The sequence below is a fragment of the Ictalurus furcatus genome, chromosome 4 (genome assembly GCF_023375685.1).
Source record: "Ictalurus furcatus strain D&B chromosome 4, Billie_1.0, whole genome shotgun sequence".
NCBI lineage: Eukaryota > Metazoa > Chordata > Actinopteri > Siluriformes > Ictaluridae > Ictalurus > Ictalurus furcatus.
In genome coordinates this window covers 31739860-31761202 of record NC_071258.1, presented here as the reverse complement: position 1 = coordinate 31761202, position 21343 = coordinate 31739860, and the positions used below count along the sequence as shown (strand labels likewise).

Here is a 21343-nt window from a genome sequence, read left to right as displayed (position 1 = left end):
CTATCTCTCTCTCTCTGTCCCTATCTCTCTCTCTCTCTTTCTCTCGCTCTCTCTGTCTATCTCTTCCCATCTCTCTCACTTTCTCCATTTATCTGTCTTTGTCTCTGTCGCTCTCTCTGTCCCTATCACTCTCTCTCTCGCTCTCTCTGTGTCTGTCTGTCTCTCTCTGTCCTTACCTCTCACCATCCCTCATTCCGTATATCTATCTGTCTCTCTCTGTCAGGATTTTTTTAATTTACTTGAATATTGATTAATATATTGAATAATTTTCACTGTACAGTCAGTACTCTTTATTTTCATAATAAAGTCCCACAATATTTTACTCCGAGTGTTTTCATTTTAAAAACTACCGGTCAGTTTAATCGGTTATCGACAGGTAGTTAGTTCTCGGTGAAATCCGCTATCGGTCCACCTCTAGTACCGACCCAGATTAGTTTCCCTTCAGAAAAGACTTAAGACGCTTAACATCTGTTCCGGCGGCTTAACATCTGGAGTAAACACAGTTCCTGCTGAAAATCCAGACTTTCCGTGTTTAATAATACGCACAGTGGCGATCGCGCCCCCGACAGTTTTATTAACAAAGTTTAAACACGACCTCGCTGGCGCTTGAGTTTTCAGCAGGTTTCTCATGAGTCATGTGACCATCGCTGATGAGCCGATCTGCACAGGTCGTTACTAATAGTGACCGATAACGGTAAGCGTGCGAGGGACCGATACGTGGACGCTCGCGGAGTCTTTCCTGCTTATCAGATAGAAGAGCTTATCATGACCATTTTCTAAGAAAGTGGGCCAGGAGGAAGTTTGTGGGTTTTTAGCTGTTGCCATGGCATCGACGTCAGACTTAATTTTTTTTATTTATTTTTTAATAAAAACTGCTGAAAAAATTCTGATCAGGTGTGAGAGTGACTCTAGCATTCATTAGTGAAAATCTGCTTTTGCTGCTTTTTATCGTTCTGAATTATGGCAAAACACACACTTACACACACACACACACACACACACACACACACACTTTGAGGGCTCTGCTCTATTTTTGGCTTTTGTCCCTTTGCAGCAGTCCGCAATTAGAACGCTTCCTGTTTTTGCAGGGGTGTCAGGAACGCACGCACGCACATACATACACACACACACACACACACACGTGCATGGCTGATGTTTTGTCTTTTTTACCGCTCGTCTTTACAGCTGAACATTCCGGATTTTACCGAGTGACCCGGTAATCTATTTTTGTTTGTTTGTGTGTGTGTGTTTTGGGGTATTTTGTGTGGTCTCCTTGGTTACGAGTGAGACATAGGGGTAGTGTGGTGTATTAAGTGCCGTATCTGCCCCCCCCCCCCCCATCATCATGCCCAATCTCAACCCACTCAACATTTCGGCTGATGGAAACTCTGCGTCAGCTTCCACGGCCGTTCTGACTTTCACTTCCTGTTCGCGGCAGGAAGCCAGAGAAGGACCACTCGACTCTGTTCCCTTGATTCGGCACAGAGCGTGGGCCAGCCCACATCAAAACTTTTTTTTATAAGTTTTTATCTTTTAATAAACCTTGTGATATTGTTGCGATTACCAGGGGCGAGGCCGGACGCTCATCATATACAATCTTTGTATTGAATAAAATAGTTTTTTAACAAGTATGACCCGACGGCAGGCGATGTAGTCTTTTAAACTGCGAAAGGTCCAACTGAATATTTTTTTCTTCTCCTTTTCAGTTTAAATATTTACGCGATTATTTATTATGTACACAAAAAAACATCTTTTTTTAAATGCAACCCTTATGTATTGCCGTAGAGTTTATAAGCAACATCGTGATAAATATCGTTAAAAACAGGCCAACGGTCTTTCTTGGCAAAGTTGAACTAAAGCTACTTTCACACACGGCGACCCGCTAGACGTGGGCGTGTCCAAAGACGCGACAAAGTCGAGAAGTTTCACTTTATGCAAATCTTATAGCGAGTTGGTGCAGCGACTACCAGTGGGGGCGAAGATGGTAGAGCGCACGTGAAATATTCCAAAAAAGCAGGTGATGAGTCCGGCGTCGGTGTGAACTCCTTTAACACTGTTTAAAAAAGCATCTCGGGGAAATTCCTCAAGAAATCGCTCGAGAAAACGCCAAGAATACATTTCTGGAAATTTCCAGGTGAAAAGCGCGTCTACTTTGAAGGTGATCAAATATTCAATTCTGATTTATTTTGGATTTTTTAATCACGATATAATTCCCATAGTTCCATTTGTGTTACTCTAGAGTTTTGATGACTTTATTATTATTCTAAAACGTGGAGAAACGTCTGTGTGTGTGTGTGTGTGTGTGTGTGTGTGTGTGTGTGTGTGTGTGTGTGTGTAAGTGCACTTCTGACATTATTCCGAGACGGTCGTTCAGGTCTGTCGGTTTTCGGCTGAAGCGCTGCAGTGAAGTGTAACTCCTGTTAATTGTGGCGTTTTTATTAACATCTCTTTCAGCTCACACCTTGAACCAGCATGAAGTGAAACTCACCTCTGGCTTATAAAAGGTGTAGGTGCTGTCCATGTTCCCCATCTCTGAGGTTTAATATGTGTGTGTGTGTGTGTTTCTCCTCAGCTCTGATGCTACCTGTTAGCCTGTGACACCTGCTTGAGGAGACTGCGACCCCCCCCCCGCCCCTCCCCTCCCCCCCAGACACGCACAATGTCTGGGCTACAGGTACACACACACACACACACACACACACACACACACACACACACACACACACACACACACACAGTCCTGAGCAGTGATGCATGAGTCCTGCACACATCCTTCAGTTGTGAAAGAGGAATGTGCACCACGGCTCATCCGGTTCATCTGCTGCATCTTGCAGTTTACTGACGCGGTTCAACACGCTTTCAGGAAATGAGATTTTTTTTTTTTTTTTGGTTTCCTTCATTTCATATTCGGTTGCTCTTTTGTTCTCCCCGGATTTTCACATCCCGTCCATATACGTATCATATAACACACACGTACGATGTATTATATATTAATAACACACCTATACACTGCATTACACGTTTCTATCATACATATACAGCGTTAACCTTCATAACAAGTTCGTAGAACATAGTCTTTATTTATAACCCGCATATAAAGCAGATTAAATATTTCTAACACGCATATACAGCATGTTACATTGTATATGCGGATTATAAATCTTGCATATTTGTAACATACATATACAATGTTCCATTTATAACACGTTCCTACATAACGTGTATTATTTATGTGTTAATAACGAAATTTAGCATGAAAGTATGCAGGTTATTAATACCATACATATATACACAACGTTACATTTATAACACCTTCATATGACACATATTTATACCATGCACATACAACATATTCCTTAATTATAACATTTATAACACGTTCACGTGACACGTATGTATAACCTGCATATACAGTGTTAGGTTTATAACACGTTCACGTGACACGTATTTGACACGTATGTATAACCTGCATATACAGTGTTACGTTTATAACACGTTCACGTGACACGTATTTGGCATGTATGTATAACCTGCATATACAGTGTTAGGTTTATAACACGTTCACGTGACACGTATGTATAACCTGCATATACAGTGTTAGGTTTATAACACGTTCACGTGACACGTATTTGACACGTATGTATAACCTGCATATACAGTGTTACGTTTATAACACGTTCACGTGACACGTATTTGGCATGTATGTATAACCTGCATATACAGTGTTAGGTTTATAACACGTTCACGTGACACGTATGTATAACCTGCATATACAGTGTTAGGTTTATAACACGTTCACGTGACACGTATTTGACACGTATGTATAACCTGCATATACAGTGTTATTTTTATAACACGTTCACGTGACACGTATTTGACACGTATGTATAACCTGCATATACAGTGTTACGTTTATAACATGTTCACGTGACACATATTTGACACGTATGTATAACCTGCATATACAGTGTTGGGTTTAGAACACGTTCACTTGACATGTATGTATAACCTACATATACAGTTACGTTTACAACACATTCACGTGACACATATTAGACACGTATGTGTAACCTGCATATACAGTGTTACGGTTATACCACGTTCACGAGACACATACGTATAACCTGCATATACAGTGTTAGGTTTATAACACGTTCACGTGACGCATATTTGACACGTATGTATGACCCGCATACACAATGCATTACGTATTTATAACATACCTATACAATGTTATATTTAACACATTCCTGTAACATTTTTTTTTTTGACATGCACACACAACATATTTCATATTTATAACACACGTACACATCACGTTACATTCGTCATGCGTGTACAGCGTATATAATTATTTGTTACATGTACAAATAAAACCGTGCGTATTTATAACATGCATATAGAACATATGGTTCTGAGAAACGAGCGAATGGATGTGCTGTACACGTGTAAGCTTGTTTCTCTGTTCCCTCTTGTTTTTTTTACCGTGCAGACACCATGGCCGCCGGGCACGGAGTGTGTGGCTAAGTATAACTTCCAGGGCACCACAGAGCAGGATCTGCCCTTCTGTAAAGGAGACGTCCTCAGCATCATCGGAGTCACTAAGGTAGGACGGGGGAAGCTCCTCGCTCACTGAAGCGCTAATTACAGAGACAAATCATAGAGACGTTGTGTCTGATAAATGCCTACGTGTCCTTAGGTTGAGATTTTTACTCCGTGTGTGCGTATAGATATAGATATAGTTTGTCCCCTAAAAGGAACGACGCACTAAGTTTTGTAACACTACTACTCGTGCTTCTTACAGCATTGTGAGTGCAAATACTTTTTTTCTGCATGGGAGCATCATCAGAAGTGTAACTTATTGGGAATTGTCATAATAATGCATACGTGAAAAAGACCTGAGCTGTTGATTTTGCCTCATGGTTTTTCACTTCAGGATTCTGTTTATTAGTATAAGGCGGGGACTTTTTCAGTCATGAATATATGATGGGAATTTGATGAGAATGACTGAATTAGTTTATTTGCTTTGTTTCCACAGGACCCTAACTGGTACAAAGCAAAGAACACGGTTGGGAGGGAGGGGACGATCCCAGCCAACTACGTGCAGAAACGAGAAGGAGTGAAATCAGGAGGGAAATTGAGCCTGATGCCGTAAGCTGTCTCTCTCTCTCTCTCTCTCTCTCTCTCTCTCTCTCTCTCTCTCTCTCTCTCTCTCAGTGCTCATACTGTCTCTCGTAATAGGATCATCACTAGTACAGGAAATGATCTGCAAATGCCAGTCTGTGGTCCTGTAGTGCAGATGATTCGTTGTGCATGAATTTCATCAGCTGCAGCTTTTCGGCGTGCTTTCGTTCAGCTCTGTTTCCTAATTCGACCAGGTCATCCAATCAGGGAACTCCTGGTCGTCTTTGTTAATGACCTCATGAGCAGACAACACGCTCTGATTTTATTCTATTTTCGTTCTTCCCTTGATGCCGCTCTCGCGCGCTCTCTCTCTCTCTCTCTCTCTCTCTCTCTCTCTCTCTCTCTCTCTCTGTGTGTCCGGGTGAATCTGTGCCATGGGGGTAGATTTGAATCAGTTTGAGCGATGGCTTGGCTATGTCAAAAAAGATGGGGGGGAAAAAATATGCATTCGTTCTGCTGACTGTAGAGAGAGGAGGAGAGAGACCGTCTCGAGCCGCCCGTATCGCCATCATGAAGTAAAGGTCTTCGTCACTACCACGGGTTTCCTTCACATCGATCTTTATCGGAATTTTTTTTTTTTTTTTTTTTTGGCTAAATATTTCTTTTCTAGGAGTGCTAATGGATCTAGAAGCATGAAATCGTTCATCCCAGTACACCCGTGACGCCCGTGCACCATCCGAATGAGGGGTTTTAATGCCTTTTAAACTACAGCGTTAATCATATTTACATTTATGACACTCTTATAAAGCATCACGAGTACTTTGTACAGCTTGCTCCAAGTGTATGGTTGTCTCCTGCACCGCGTTAGAAAATAGTCACGCGATGCGTATCCCTCCAGGATTTTGCAATCACCGAATTTAACGCAAAAAAGCAAGCAAACTCCACGGTATTCGGAGGAGCTCGCGATTCGGGCCGAGACGCGTCACATGACGTCATCGCAACGTGCCCTCGTGTGTGTGTGTGTTTGTGGGCTTCAATCATGCATGTGTGTGGGTGTATTTGTGTGGGTGTGTGGGTGTTTGCATGTCTTTGCGTGCGTGTGCACTTGCACGTGTGTGCGTGTGTGTATCTGGAATGCCACTGTCTCGGAGATGAGCGTGCCTTTAAAGAATGCAGCCGCACTGATCTAATCAATTCGAGCCTGCGGTAAGCAGCTTCCTTCTGAGCAGCTCCCAGTGGATACACACGCTGTCTCTCACTCTGTCACACACACACACACACACACACGCGCACACACACAGTGAATCTCAAGCCTTAATTACTTTACACTGAACAACAGTGTATCTGAAAGAGCGGCATTCTGACCAGCGCGGTCTTTAACCCGAAGCTGCTGATCCTGTGGCGCCTGGAAATCTGTCTGTCTCCACGTGAAGCCTCGGATCACTTCATCAGTCACATCGACATCCTTCCCAGCATTCCTTCCTGTGGCTTCCAGCCTCTCGCTGTTTTATCCGAGCTGCTGAAACAGAAAAGGCTTCTGTGTTCGGAGCGCTGAACTGAAACGCTTTCACCCCGAGGCTTTGCGACAGCGTTTCTATTTCGACGTTCGTGATGAATAACGGACGTCCCCCGGACTTTCCGAGCTCCGTTCGAGTTGTATTCGTTTCCTCTCGTTTCCCTCTGGTTTGTTTTGTTGTTGTTTTAGGCTAGATTAGAAATAGAATCTGGGGTTTTGGGGAGTCGATTCCCGCCTCTGCCCAGCATGGACGGAACACTGGTGTTCTCCCTGTGCATCAGGGGTTTCCTCCGGGTACTCCGGTTTCCTCCGCCAGTCCAAAGACATGCGTTGTAGTCCGATCAGCATCTCTAAATGATGTTACGGCATCCATAGTGCGCCAGAACACCCACCACACACCAGCTATTAGTGGAGAGGAGAGAGCGATGTAGCTAATTCACGGATGGGGATTATTAGAGGGCCGTGATAGAGAAGGGCCAATGGGGGAGTTTCTCCAGGGTTTATACCCCTACTCTTTTACGATAAGTGTCCTGGGATTTTTAATGACCACAGAGAGTCAGGACCTCTCATCCGAAGTCACCTTTTAATATGAATGTCACCCTTTTTTTTAAAAAACTTTTTGTGCTGTAGTTGGGACGGAAGACCTGGCAACCCTTCTGAGTGAAGACATTGACTACGTTTACATGGACAGCAGTGATCTAATTATTGACCTTAATCTGAGTAAGATAATAATGTGATTAAGGTGTTTACATGAATCGCTTTTAGAATACTCCTGTCATGTTCCCGTTTTACATGTTTTAGAACTTAATTAGATTAACAGCCCGCGTCATTACGTCACCACGCCACGCCGTCCGACGTCCCTCCAGAATTTCACGTATCAACATACAGTTCGTCTTCGTTATGGTACCGTATACAGTTTTGGGTGTTTTTATTTATTTTTTTTACGAACGCTTTAAGTGCGGTTAATTATCTGTCATGCTATACGTGCTAATAGACAACTGCTTGAAGCGGTGGGTGTGTCCCAAATCGCGTAGTTACCGTCTATATAGTAGCCGAGATACATGAATTTTTCCCCACTACAGGCCTATGGTAGGAAAGTATGCGATTTGGGACACAGCCGAACTCTCTTGTTCGCCGTAAAACGTAAAACGGCCGTGTGTGATCGTGTCCTGTCGCAAAATGCGGTGAAAACTCCCACACGACGTTCATAATGTGATTAAGGTGTTTACATGTCACTACTACACGTCCATAATGCGACTAAAACAGGAGTACTCCACCTGTCTTAATTAGATTAGAGCGTACTTTGATTATGACCTTAATTAGATTAAGGTAAGTAAAAATTGCTGTTTACATGCTAGTTTCTTAATTAGAGTATGGTCTTAATCGGATTAAGAGTGGATTATTGTTGTCCATGTAAACGCAGCTGTTGTGCAGATCCAGTGGCAGATTGACGGAACGTTTGTGCGGAGTCGCTCCTGTAGCCGTAGAATGAACGCTGCGTTAATAGAGCTTTGGTAAACATTAGGCGTGTTGAGATTGCATTTTCATTACATAGCAGTATAGTGTCTAATAAGAAGAAGAAAAAGAAGAGGAAGTGGGGCGGGGAAAGCCACCGTCGGTAGCGACGATGTTTCGAAACGTTTACAAAGCATCCATGCTGAATGTCGTGGCGGTGTGAGGTGTAACTGATTATTGGAACCGCATCATGATTTCGCGGCTGAGAGCGCTGTGAGCGCTTTGCTAGCATGGCCGCCAGCTGTGGTATTGTCATTTTCCAGATCTAGCACATCGTTGTTATGGCAACCCGTATTCTGGTACAGGTTAACCCAGTGACTAAACGTGTCGTTTCCGACCCTCCTCTCACCCGTCGTGAAGAGCGAGACCGCTCCGAGCTCGGCTGTGTTCCGTTTAAAGATGGATTAGAGACGTGTGTGAAAGAGGGATTGGTGGAGGAAGCGGTGCTGGTCTGTGTGGCGACGTCACGCTCACTTCGTCACGGAGCTCATTATCTCTCTATCCATCTCTGGTGTTCTTTATCTCTCTCTCTCTCTCTCTCTCTCTCTCTCCCCCATCTGTCTTTGTACCACTCTTCTTCTCTCGTTCCTGCTACAGTATTTCTCTCCCTTTATCTGTTTTCTGTCTGTCTCTCTATTTCAGTGTCTCTCTCTCCCTCTTTTCATGTCTGTCTGTCTGACTCTGTCTCTGTCTGTTGCTGTGTGTGTTTCTTTGTCTGTCTGTCAGTCAGTCTGTTTCTTTTTATCTTTCTCTCCCTGTCTGTCTGTGTCTCTGTCTCTCTCTCTGTATTGCTTTCAATTTATCTCTCCCTCTTTCTGTCTCTCGTCTGTCGATTCTCTGTCGCTTTCTATACATCTGTTTCACTCTCTAACCTATTTCTTTCTCTCCATGTATCTCTCTCTTGTCCCTCTGTCTATATCTCTTCTTTCTTTTGCTGGCTCTCTCTCTCTCTCTCTCTCCATGTATCTCTCTTGTCCTTCTGTCTATATCTCTTTCTCTCTTTTGCACTCTCTCTCTCGCGCGCTCTCTCTCTCTCCCCATGTATCTCTCTCTTGTCCTTCTGTCTATATCCCTTTCTCTCTTTTGCTCTCTCTCTCTCCATGTATCTCTCTCTCTTGTCCTTCTGTCTATATCTCTTTCTCTCTTTTGCTCTCTCTCTCTCCATGTATCTCTCTCTCTTGTCCTTCTGTCTATATCTCTTTCTTTTGCTCTCTCTCTCTCTTTCCATGTATCTATCTCTTGTCTCTATCTTGCACTCTCTATCTTGTATCACTCTTCTTCTCTCGTTCGCTCTACAGTGTCTCTCCCTATATCTGTTTTCTGTCTCTCTCTCTCTCTCTATTTCAGTTTCTCTCTCTCCCTCTTTCCATGTCTGTCTGTCTGACACTGCATCTCTCTCTGAGTCTCTCTTCCTGTCTCTCTCTTTCTCTGTCTATATCTCTCTCTCCCTTGCTCGCGTTCTCTCTCTCTCTCTCTCTCTCATTAGACTCGGAGCAGTATATAAATGAGAACACAAATATGTCGTGTAAGACTGTGGGGAATCAGGAACAGGCCTCTAATCTAGGCTTTGCTGCAAATAATATTTCCACTGATGTTCCCGTGTGTGTGTTTGTGTCTGTTTGCGTGTATTAGATTAACGTACACGGTATTTCAGTACTTCCTGTTGTTTTGGGGCATTAGCTTTCAGACAAACCTGAAACCCGTCTACTAAAGCCGACAGTCTGCTCCATCTTCATTAATCTCGTTGCTTTTTCTTCTTTTTAATCCAGAATTCTTAAAGATTTCCATTTCTTCATGACGGTCACCTTCTTGCCAATTAAGCTGCATTTTATTTGACACTTCCCCTTAAACCTGTTTGCTGTTGATCTTTTCTGTACGGGATCATCTACAGTAATTTATTGCTGATTAGGTGCGGTGATGACGGAAAGGGATGTTGTATTGTTGAAGAGACTGACCGCTTCCTCATGTACTGCATCTCTCTCTCTCTCTCTCTCTCTCTCTCTCTCTCTCTCTCTCTCTCTCTCAAATGTACTGTTATGACATAAGATGTTTTATCAGGTTAATTGTATTGCAGGAAGATGTAGTTCCTCCTCTTGATATTTTCACAGAGCACGTTTTACTTTGCTTTTATTGTCATCATTGATCACGAACTATATCCAGGTTGCTCTAATTTTGTGTCAACAAACGTAGCTTGGCAACATACTAGAGGTCCACCGATGGTGGATTTTACCCGTGACGATAACCAAGTCGGACAGTACCTGCCGATTAACCGATTTATCAACCGATAGTTTTTAAAATCGATACGGAAATTAAAACACTGAAAGTAAAATATTGCGGAACTTTATTACAAAAATAAACACCATGTACCATGAACTGTATCATGAAAATGTCCTGTACTTTTTAAAATGAAAGAAATATTATAATATATTAACTGGTAATAAATATTCAGGTAAATAACAAAATTACGAACTGACACTCCAGATAACAAATAAAAAAAATTTAAAAAACACTTCAAATAACACAACAAAATTAGTCAGCGGTGGTATTTATTTCGCCTCTAGAGGCCGCTCTCGTACCGTATGATGACTGCGGATCCTTCTCCTCGGATGTGAAGATATCAGTATCGATATTTATGCGTTGCTCTTAATTAAAACTCTACAGGCGCTGTGAATAGAGATTAGCTTGGAGTAGTCCTTTAAGTTTGTGTAGAATGTAGGAAAAAAGACCCTAATTGTGTCGCCTCGGTGTATTTAACATTGTATGTAACATTTGTATTGATTGATTCCCTGTAAAGACAGTTATGATATATTTGTGACGGTTTTACTGAAATTTGTTCTCTCCGTTACCCTCCCCCCAACAGATGGTTCCACGGTAAGATTACACGGGAGCAGGCGGAGCGGTTGCTCTACCCTCCGGAGACGGGGCTGTTCCTTGTGCGCGAGAGCACCAATTACCCCGGTGACTACACACTGTGTGTGAGCTGCGAGGGCAAAGTGGAGCACTACCGCATCATCTACCACAACGGCAAGCTCTCCATCGATGAGGAGGAGTTCTTTGAGAATCTCATGCAGCTGGTGGAGGTGTGGAACCCACTAACGTATATTTCAGTGCAGAAACTGACTAGACCAATATTCTGAGGATCAGTGTGAACACAGCACGACGTCTCGGGTTGAGTTTGTCGTCTCAGCAGTGGTCATGGAGATGGCTCCGAGTCATTTTAGATGCAGTGTGTGTGTGTGTGTGGGAATGTCTGCTGATTTGTTTTTGAGATGATGGCTTATACATACACTCAGCGACCGCAAACATTTCTGAGGCGTAGTCTAGTGATGCACTCAAACACGTTTCTCTCAAATGTCCTGTCGAAGTTAGCTTAGCCATCCGGCCTGCATTAGCAGTAATTTTATTTTATTTTTTCCAAATAGCTGACTAACACTAGCAGTAAATATTCTGAACATAAATCAATAGGTTATGACTGAAAATCCTCAGAAATCCTGTCAGGTTAGCGCTTTGCTAGATGGGTAATGATGGCGGGTAACCCGTATTAGCTGGCTGGCTAACGTTGGCAATAAATAACACAAAAATTCATGCTGCCCCTCGCATTCATAAAGAGGGTATGACTTTAAAAATCCTCTCAGAAATCCTGTCAGGTTAGCTCATGTCTGCTAGCTTGCTAACATTAACACTTAGGAGATGCTAGCTACCTTGCTGGGTAGTGTTAGTGGGAAATATTATGAACGTTCATGAATAGTGTGGGATTTTAAAAATCCTCTCAGAAATCCTGTCAGGTTAGCTCATAACATATAGCTGGCTAACGTTAGCAGTTAGTTATCTAGCTGGCTAACGTAACAATTGGTTATCTAGCTGGCTAACGTTAGCAGTAAATATTATAAACATTTATAAAAAGGGTTTGACGTGTGAGTGTGTGTGTGTGTGTGTGTGTGTGGTTTAAGAGGACACACCGAATCGGTTTAATAAGCAGTGTTTTGTGCACTTAAGCCAGTTCCTTTCATTGCTGATACTTTCTCAGAGAGTCACCCGGTCTGCTCATCTCCCATGACACTGTGTGTGTGTGTGTGTGTGTGTGTGTGTGTGTGTGTGTGTGTGTGTTTGCATGTTTTAGGTGCCCTTTATGTATTTTGGCCTGCTCCAGGATTCCACACATTCCTCTTTTTGTTTTTTCTTTTTGTCGTTCCTCTCCTCCGCCCTGTTCCGTGCCTGTTGCATCAGGCTGCATGTGACTCTCTAATCACTGTCACAGTGAACAGTTCAGCATGAGCAGCTGTGTGTGTGTGTGTGTGTGTGTGTGTGTGAGAGAGAGAGAGAGAGTCTGGATGTTAATTCCGTCTTTTTCTAGTTGTCCATTGACAGTTCTGTACATGATGTGTATGCTCACACAGTTTCTAAATCTTCTTGTCATTATTGCCTGAAGTAACATAGCTGGAATGTTGCTGGCGTGTGAAAGCACGTATGTGTGTCCCGCACGGATCCTTTCTTCTACTGACATCTGCTGGCAGAGTGAAACTACTTTTTTATTTTTTAGTGTGTGTGTGTGTGTGTGTGTGTGTGTGTGTGTCTCATTCTCTCTCTCACTCACTGTCTCTCTCTTGCTCTCTCTTTGTCTCTCTCTCTCTCTTTCTCTCTGTCTCTCTCACACTCTCTCTCTCTCTCTCTGTCTCTCGCCCGCTCGCTCTCTCACACACTGTGCAGCCTAGTTTGTTAGGGAAATAAGTCTGTTTATACAAATAATCTTGCCTCTTGTTGGTGTGTGTGTGTGTCTCTCTGTCTCTCTCTCTCTCTCTCTCTCTCTCTCTCTCTCACTGTCTCTCTCTCGCTCTCTCTTTGTCTCTCTTTCTTTGTCTCTCTCTCTGTCTCTCACTCTCTCTCTCTCTCTCTCTCTCTCTCTCTGTGTCTCTCTCACACTCTCTCTCTTTCTCTCTCTCTCTCTCTCTCTCTCTCTCGCCCGCTCACTCTCACACACTGTGCAGCCTAGTTTGTTAGGGAAATAAGTCTGTTTATACAAATAATCTTACCTCTTGTTGGTGTGTGTGTGTGTGTGTGTGTGTGTGTGTGTGTGTGTGTTGGGGTGTGTGTGTGTGCACTCAGCATTACACCAAAGATGCTGATGGTCTGTGTACTCGATTGATCAAGCCAAAGCTTATGGAGGGAACAGTAGCAGCGCAGGATGAGTTCTCCAGGAGTAAGTGGATGGACACACACACACACACACACACACACACACACACACACACACACACACTCCACGTTTTCCACAAACAATATGTCAGTACTGGTTCCAGATCAGTATCTCAGGAGATGGTTCTTCAAAATCAGTTCTGTTCCAGCACGCCTTTATATACGTTTATTTATTTATATATACATATACTTTCTCTCTCTCGCCCTTTCACCCTCTCTCTCTCCCTCGCTCTCTTTTATATATAGTATAAAGGAAATGGAGTAAAACGCATTGTTTACACTGATTTTAGTATGTTTGTTTGTTTATTTGAGACGGGGTCTGCTAATCCGAATCCATTAATGTCAGGGGACGACGGCTGGTGTCACTACATCGCCATGACGACAGCTTGAGTTATTTAATTTTTTTAATAGCCACTATTAAAATGAGACATAAACAATATTGAGGGTTCTATTTGTAATATTTAATATAATAAAATGTAATATTTTGGTCATCACGGTAACATAGGCTTGCCGCCTCATGTCTCCAGAGTCCCCGGGTCATCCCGAGCTCCACGTGGCGTCTCAGACAACAAACACTTCAGACGTCAGATCAGCTCGGAATAAAAACTATTCTGGGTTTTCGCTGCTGTAAGACAGCTTTATTAGGCTTCCCAAAGGGGCAGTAACTCAGTACAGAGGTCAGAGTTCAGGCTTCGGGTCACAGTTTTAATAGACGTGTTGTAAATATCTCTCTGATCTCGACAGGTGGCTGGGCTCTCAACAGAAAAGACCTAAAACTCATTCAGAGCATCGGAAAAGGAGAGTTTGGAGGTGTGTCCTCTCATCACATCTCATCACGTCATGGTGTGTGTACTGACTGTATTTTTACATTTTAAGTAACACGTGTGTGTGTGTGTGTGTGTGTGTGTGTGTGTGTGCACGCTTGTGTGTTTTCTCAGACGTAATGGTGGGAGACTACAGGGGGACCAAGGTGGCGGTGAAGTGCATCAAACACGATGCCACGGCGCAGGCCTTCATCGCAGAGGCTTCAGTCATGACGTGAGTGTCTTCAGCTCAGCGTGGAGATATTTCATATATTGAATCCATTTCTATGATGGTCTATATGACCAGACAGACAGGACAGGACCAGACAGACAGGATAGGACCAGACAGACAGGACAGGACCGGACAAGGACAGGACTGGACAAGGACCGGACAAGGACAGGACCGGACCAGACAGACAGGACAGGACAGGACAGGACCAGACAGGACAGGACAGGACCGGACCAGACAAGGACAGGACCAGACGGACAGGACAGGACCGGACAAGGACAGGACCGGACAAGGACCGGACCGGACAGACAGGACAGGACCAGACAGACAGGACAGGACCAGACAGACAGGACCAGACAGACAGGACCGGACAGGACCGGACAGGACAGGACCAGACAGGACAGGACCGGACAGGACCGGACCGGACAGGACAGGACCAGACAAGGACAGGACCAGACAGACAGGACCGGACCGGACAAGGACAGGACCGGACAGGACAGGACCGGACAGGACAGGACCGGACAGGACAGGACCAGACAGGACAGGACAGGACCGGACCAGACAGGACCAGACAAGGACAGGACCAGACAGACAGGACCAGACAGACAGGACAGGACCAGACAGACAGGACAGGACCGGACAAGGACAGGACCGGACAAGGACAGGACCAGACAGACAGACGTTTGCTAAAAAACTTCCATCAAAACAGTCCTGCTGAATGTTTTAATGGCATTTATATACAAAAATACATTTAGCACGGAAAAATAAACTCTCACGTTTAACATTTTTATGATTTTAAAGATTCGGTACAAAATTTCAACCTCAACTCGGCCGCTTTCAATCATTTTGTCTTTTTTTTTTTTTTTAAAAGAATTTAAAGTCATTATATCAGGAAAGTGTGCAGTGACCTCATTTATCATGATATCGCTATTATATCTTCGTATCACCCCAGCCCTACTCTTATACACACACTAAACCTGGGGAGTTAATCAGGTGTCCCTGAGCAGGAAGATCACCGAACTCTAATAAGCTCCAGACCCGATCACCCTGCTTTTACTGGAAAATAATCAACCACATGGTGGTCTGAACTTTTATTTTACTAGATCGATATTACATTTGGGACATTTTATCTTAAGCCATATATGTGAATGTAGACTTGGCGGGATTCTGCAGGCTGACCAGGAACAAAATGGCGGACAAGGCTGCTTGTTTAAAGTGCAGCGAAATACTTAGATATGTGTTATATAATGTTTCTCATGATGCTAAAAACCTTTTGATCTGAAGTGTACGTGTGTGTGTGTGTGTGTGTGTGTGTGTGTAGGCAGCTGAGGCACAATAACCTGGTGCAGCTGCTGGGAGTGATCGTGGAGGAGAGAGGCAGCCTCTTTATCGTCACCGAGTACATGGCCAAGGTGAGCGCTCGATGCTAACGCTACCAGCAGCGTCACACACGTCATCACAGCCTGCATCACGACCCTCCCGCTGTCCGTCTCTGACCTACTGTTACCCGAGCATGAAGAATTATCAGCTTTAAGTGGTTTGATTGGACAGTTCAGACTGGATGAAGTCTAATTTGGCCACATTATCACTGCTCTCCCGGGTAGACCCGTCACAGCTCAGACGTACGTTAGTACCTTAGTGTCCTAGGACACTGTGGACATTTTGGATTCGGTTTAAAATAAAATAAAAAAAAGATTGCGACTATAATGGCCGAGATATTAATGCATCCCCAGATAAAACTAATCCCATCAGTCTGCCTCCTCTGTGACGCCGTTTACACCTGATCATGTTCTGTGTCTCGGATGAACAAAATATTCAATTTGAAATCATTTAACGCTCCTATTCTTTTAGGGGTCAGGCTGACCCATTGCCACATTTGAGCTGTCTGAGATTAATCTCTCGTTTTCGTCTCGTCTCGGAGAATCCATGAGAATAAGGGGTCAGTGTTTAATAAGGGGTCAGTGTTTAATAATGGGTCAGTGTTTAATAAAGGGTCAGTGTTTAATAAGTGGTTAGTGTTTAATAAAGGGTTAGTGTTTAATAAAGGGTTAGTGTTTAATAATTGGTCGGCGTTTAATAATGGGTTAGTGTTTAATAATGGGTCGGCGTTTAATAATGGGTCAGTGTTTAATAATGGGTTAGTCTTTAATAAGTGGTTAGTGTTTAATAAGTGGTTAGTGTTTAATAATGGGTTAGTGTTTAATAAGGGGTTAATGTTTAATAAGTGGTTAGTGTTTAATAAGGGGTTAGTGTTTAATAAGGGGTTAGTGTTTAATAATGGGTTGGTGTTTAATAAAGGGTCGGCGTTTAATAAAGGGTCGGCGTTTAATAAAGGGTCGGCGTTTAATAATGGGTTAGTGTTTAATAAGGGGTTAATGTTTAATAAGGGGTTAATGTTTAATAAGGGGTTAATGTTTAATAAAGGGTCGGTGTTTAATAAGAGGTTAATGTTTAATAAAGGGTCGGTGTTTAATAATGGGTTAGTGTTTAATAATGGGTCGGTGTTTAATAATGGGTCGGCGTTTAATAATGGGTTAATGTTTAATAATGGGGTCGGCGTTTAATAAGGGGTCAGTGTTTAATAAGGGGTTAGTGTTTAATAAGGGGTTAATGTTTAATAAAGGGTCAGTGTTTGAAGCCGTTCTTTGCTGTTTTTGTGTGTATTTAAACTGTGGAAGTTATTCTGAACCATAACATAATGGATGTAATTTTTTTCCCAACATGATAGGAGGGTTACCTTAAAGGTGACTCAGAGTCAGAATGTTTTAGCAGTCAGACTGAAATCTGTTTAGAATGTGTCATGGGGGTGAATACCTTCATTTTTTTTATCTGCAGCTTGGTCATTTCTCTCTGTATCTCTCTCTCCCTCTCTCTCTGTAACAGGGCAGTCTAGTGGACTACCTGCGCTCGCGAGGGCGCACTGTGCTTGGGGTTGAGTGCTTATTCAAATTCTCACTGTGAGTGTTGCAGAAGTTTTACTGAATTCATTTTCATCCCCGTTATTGTTGATCCATCCGGAACAACCATCTTTTCTTTCATTCATTCATTCTCTCTCTCTCTCTCTCTCTCTCTCTCTCTCTCTCTCTCTGTCTCTCTCTCTCTCAGTGATGTGTGTGAGGCAATGGAGTACCTCGAGGCCAATAACTTTGTGCACAGGGACCTCGCGGCACGGAACGTTCTGGTATCTGAGGACAACATCGCCAAAGTGAGCGACTTCGGCCTGACCAAGGAAGCGTCGTCCACTCAGGACACGGCCAAGCTGCCTGTTAAATGGACGTCGCCCGAGGCACTTCGAGAGAAGGTTATATCCAAACGCACATAACCAAATATCTCCACACAAGTCTCAGACGATCAGCAGTAAATATCTGTCTGCAGCTGGAGACGGTTTATTAAGTGCTGTATAATTTCATAAGGTGCTTATGAATCCAGACATGTCTGCGTTTACAGTAATAGAAAGGCTCCAGAGATGGTTCGAGATATTCCGGAAAAAAAAAAAAGGGGAAATGCTAATGGGAACTCATCAAATGCACTTGTGCTAATGTGTAAGCGCGTTACTTCCAGGAGAAGTGATTGGCCACTTTATTCGCTGTGATAGTAATGAGTGTCAGACAGTGCTGTACCCAGGGTTAGTGACTGAAATATGGAGCTGTAAGAGCTTTTTAAAAAGGAGCCCAGAGTCTCAAAAATTCAAATCCGTCCAGTCTGATATTCCATCTTGATATCTTTCTTTCACAGAGGTTTTCCACCAAGTCTGACGTGTGGAGTTACGGCGTCCTGCTCTGGGAGATCTACTCCTTCGGCCGTGTGCCTTACCCCAGAATTGTAAGAGACTTCATCCTGTTGTTTAGACTGACTGACACGGTTTCAAATTCAAGAAAAAAAAATTCTTCTGAAAGTTTCAGTGTAAAAGCCTGGTGTAGGATTTGCGCAGTATTTGCTTTGGCCACTAGAGGCCACTAGAGCGAATATTTTCGAAACGCACAACTCGGACACGTCAAGGATATGACACATTACCTCTAGCTTGAATTCCTAACCTTAATTATCCAACTTTTCTTTAGTTTTTCCATTTTAATTGAATACCGTAACGGTTTTGAGTTTTTCTCTATACATGACGTCCGCAGTGTCTAAAGGGATTTGTTCAGTTGTGCTTAAGGTGCACAAGTATAACGCAAATTCAAATCTACAAACGTCACAAGCGAACAATAACGGTTGTAAGATGAGACCTACATGAGAGAAAGTTTTACCAGACCTGTTCTTATGGGGTTTTATCCAACTAACAGACACTGGAGCAACATCATTTAAAGTATTTTCACCAGAAAATGTTACTTTCCTGAAAGTATCGTGATATCCGTACACCATCAGATCCACATTACTCTCCTCCTCAAATTCTATCTAATAAAAAAAAAACGTAATCAATCGGTTATATTTAGGTTTGTAGTGGGAAAACTACTACTAAGCCGAGGTGAAGTTAAGCCCGAGTACTTCAAATTCACCCGAGTGAAAAGTCCGTCTTGTTTAAACCAGGCTAAAGAGTTCCTGAAGTGGTTCCAATGTGGAAGAACTACGTACGTATGGGTGTCCACATACTTTTGGCCATATTGCGTATACAACGAGATCCTTTTCGTAGCTAGATTGTGTCATGTCTTTTCAGTCTGAGGCCTAATCTTTCTAGACGGACGTAGTGCTTTCTATTTATAGCATGGCCGTGAACTGTGATTGGTTGGCACACGTGTCATTTTAAAAAACGTCCATTACTGTCGTATATAAACGCTATGGCGACCGCTATTAAGCACAAAATGATAAAAATATACTAAGTAGAGATGCAACTTTGGAGATTTGAACACATGGTACATAACCACCGGTCTGCAGCTGTTCCTCCACATAAATATTGAGTATAGTCACATGATGATGGAATTCCGGTTGCTGATTGGTCAGGTACAGAAAAGTCTAAATTAAGATGATGATTGCTTTTAAAGTCTTCAGTGTGTTTGCCTTGTGTAATGTGATGACTAGAGCATTGTGTGTGTGTGTGTGTGTGTGTGTAGCCTCTGAAGGAGGTAGTGCCGCGGGTAGAGAAGGGCTACATGATGGAGGCACCGGACGGCTGCCCTGCTGTGGTGTACGACCTCATGAAGCAGTGCTGGATCCTGGACCCGGTGAAGCGGCCTTCGTTCCGCATGCTGCACGAGAAGCTGCAGCACATCAGATCTAAAGAACTCTACCTGTGAAGCGGAGGAGGGCCACGCCCACAGCTTTTTACCCAGGAGGAGGTGGGGAGGCGGGTAGAGACACGGTGGGCGTCTGTCTCATCAAGCAGCGTCTCAGGCTCCGGCTTGTCCTTTCATTCGTCTTTGGGACTTTTATTTTTTTATGGGTTTTTTTGGACTGTTAATCTGGACACACGCGTGCTGTGTTTCTGTGGGGAGTGGAAGCTTATTAGACGTGTGTGTGTGTGTGTGTGTGTGAGTGAGTGAGAGAAAGCACGTAGAGTCCTAATGGTGTCCTGCCTTTGTCTTTTTTTTTTTTTAATACCATGCAGATATCCTTTTGCCTAAAAGTATTTTCCTCATTCTGCCAGCTAAATATAAAAGTCTCTCTCTCTCTCTCTCTCTCTCTCTCTCTCTCTCTCTCTCTTTCTCTCTGTGTGTTGCTGTGACATTAACAAGAGCAAGGCTGGCCTTTTCTCCATTGTTTTGTCAGGTGCACATCTCGCTCTAGCTCTCTTTCTCTCTCTCTCTCTCTCTCTCTCTCTCTCTCTCTCTCTAGCTTTCTGTCTGTCTCGCTTTCTGTCGCTGTCTCTCTCTCTGTTCTTAACACCGTCTGTCTCTCTTTCTCCAGATTTTTCATCTCTTCCTCCTGTCTCGTGTGGCACGGGTTCTAGCTGCATGCTCTCTTCCTCCTCGGTGTATGTGTGTGTTCACGTGCGAGTGTGTGAGGCATTCACTCTGTGCCTGAGTGCCTCCAGATGGCAGGACTGATGCCTCTCACGTCCCCCTCCTCTGCCACACACAGACTTATTTTTGTTTTTATTACATTTTTTTTTTTTTTATCAGGCTTTTTTTTTTTTTTTTTTTTTTTTTTTTAAAAAACGAGCGTCATTTTTGTTGTTGTTGTTGATTTGTCTGTTTATTTGCTGTCTCCCAACGTCACTCAACATCTGACCTGGGACAAGTGCAAAGAGCTGGAACGATGCACAAATTCGTACACACACACACACACACATGTGCCCATGCACACACATTTACACATGCATTTCCCAGTAGAGCTCAAACTGCGCCGGCCAAAACAGGACACACAAAGCAGTTTGCCCATAAACCCTCGGGATGCGGGGGTGGGTGGATCCGAATACGGTAGAACTCTTCGTGCGTGAGCTTGTTTTATATTAAAATGTATTTAAAGGACTTAAAATAAGGAGAAAACCTGGAAAAAAAGGCAAAGACGACTCAACTGACAGAGATGTGCGGAGGTGGATGGACGAGAGAGAGAGAGAGAGAGAGAGAGGGGCCTTGGGTTAATCTGTCAGTGCTTTCAATGTTCATTGTTTGATTATGCTGCCATGATTACGAATAAATCATTCCATCAGACCAGCGTGACGAGAGTACGAGTGTGTATGTGGTCAAAGGGGAGAGGACAAACTCAGAAATTGACCTTATGACACTCTTGGCCTTGGTTAATGATACTGTTATTTATATGTGGTGTGAGAGTATTAATCAAAAATGCTGTTTAGGCTTGGGTACAAATGGCCCTTCAGTAAGCCCCGCCCCCAGCGGTTATTAATGGTGTCTGGCAAAGTGTCGAGCCCAGAACAAGAAGACTTGATGAATTGCTGTATCTGGAACAATATGGTGGAATATTACAGCACCAGACATACAATTATATGCAGATTAAAAAACTTTAAGCTGAAATCTGTCAAAAGGTCAGCCGGCTCGTCCCTCCGCTAGCCACGCAGAGGACAATTATTCT

General features: G+C 43.4%; 1 protein-coding gene across 1 annotated transcript in view; it reads left to right on the top strand.

Moving 5' to 3' along the window:
• The window catches only part of LOC128607015 (tyrosine-protein kinase CSK), a 41264-nt gene extending 20297 nt beyond the window's left edge, over positions 1-20967 (top strand). The window contains exons 2-13 of the mRNA XM_053623629.1: positions 2573-2674; positions 4493-4606; positions 5039-5151; positions 11016-11235; positions 13259-13352; positions 14093-14158; positions 14287-14386; positions 15702-15792; positions 17264-17337; positions 17486-17681; positions 18116-18202; positions 19426-20967. Coding sequence (XP_053479604.1) covers positions 2660-2674; positions 4493-4606; positions 5039-5151; positions 11016-11235; positions 13259-13352; positions 14093-14158; positions 14287-14386; positions 15702-15792; positions 17264-17337; positions 17486-17681; positions 18116-18202; positions 19426-19608 — 1353 coding nt within the window. The 5' untranslated portion in view covers positions 2573-2659 and the 3' untranslated portion in view covers positions 19609-20967. The remainder of the gene's footprint in view (positions 1-2572; positions 2675-4492; positions 4607-5038; positions 5152-11015; positions 11236-13258; positions 13353-14092; positions 14159-14286; positions 14387-15701; positions 15793-17263; positions 17338-17485; positions 17682-18115; positions 18203-19425) is intronic.
• Positions 20968-21343: the final 376 nt, after the last annotated feature.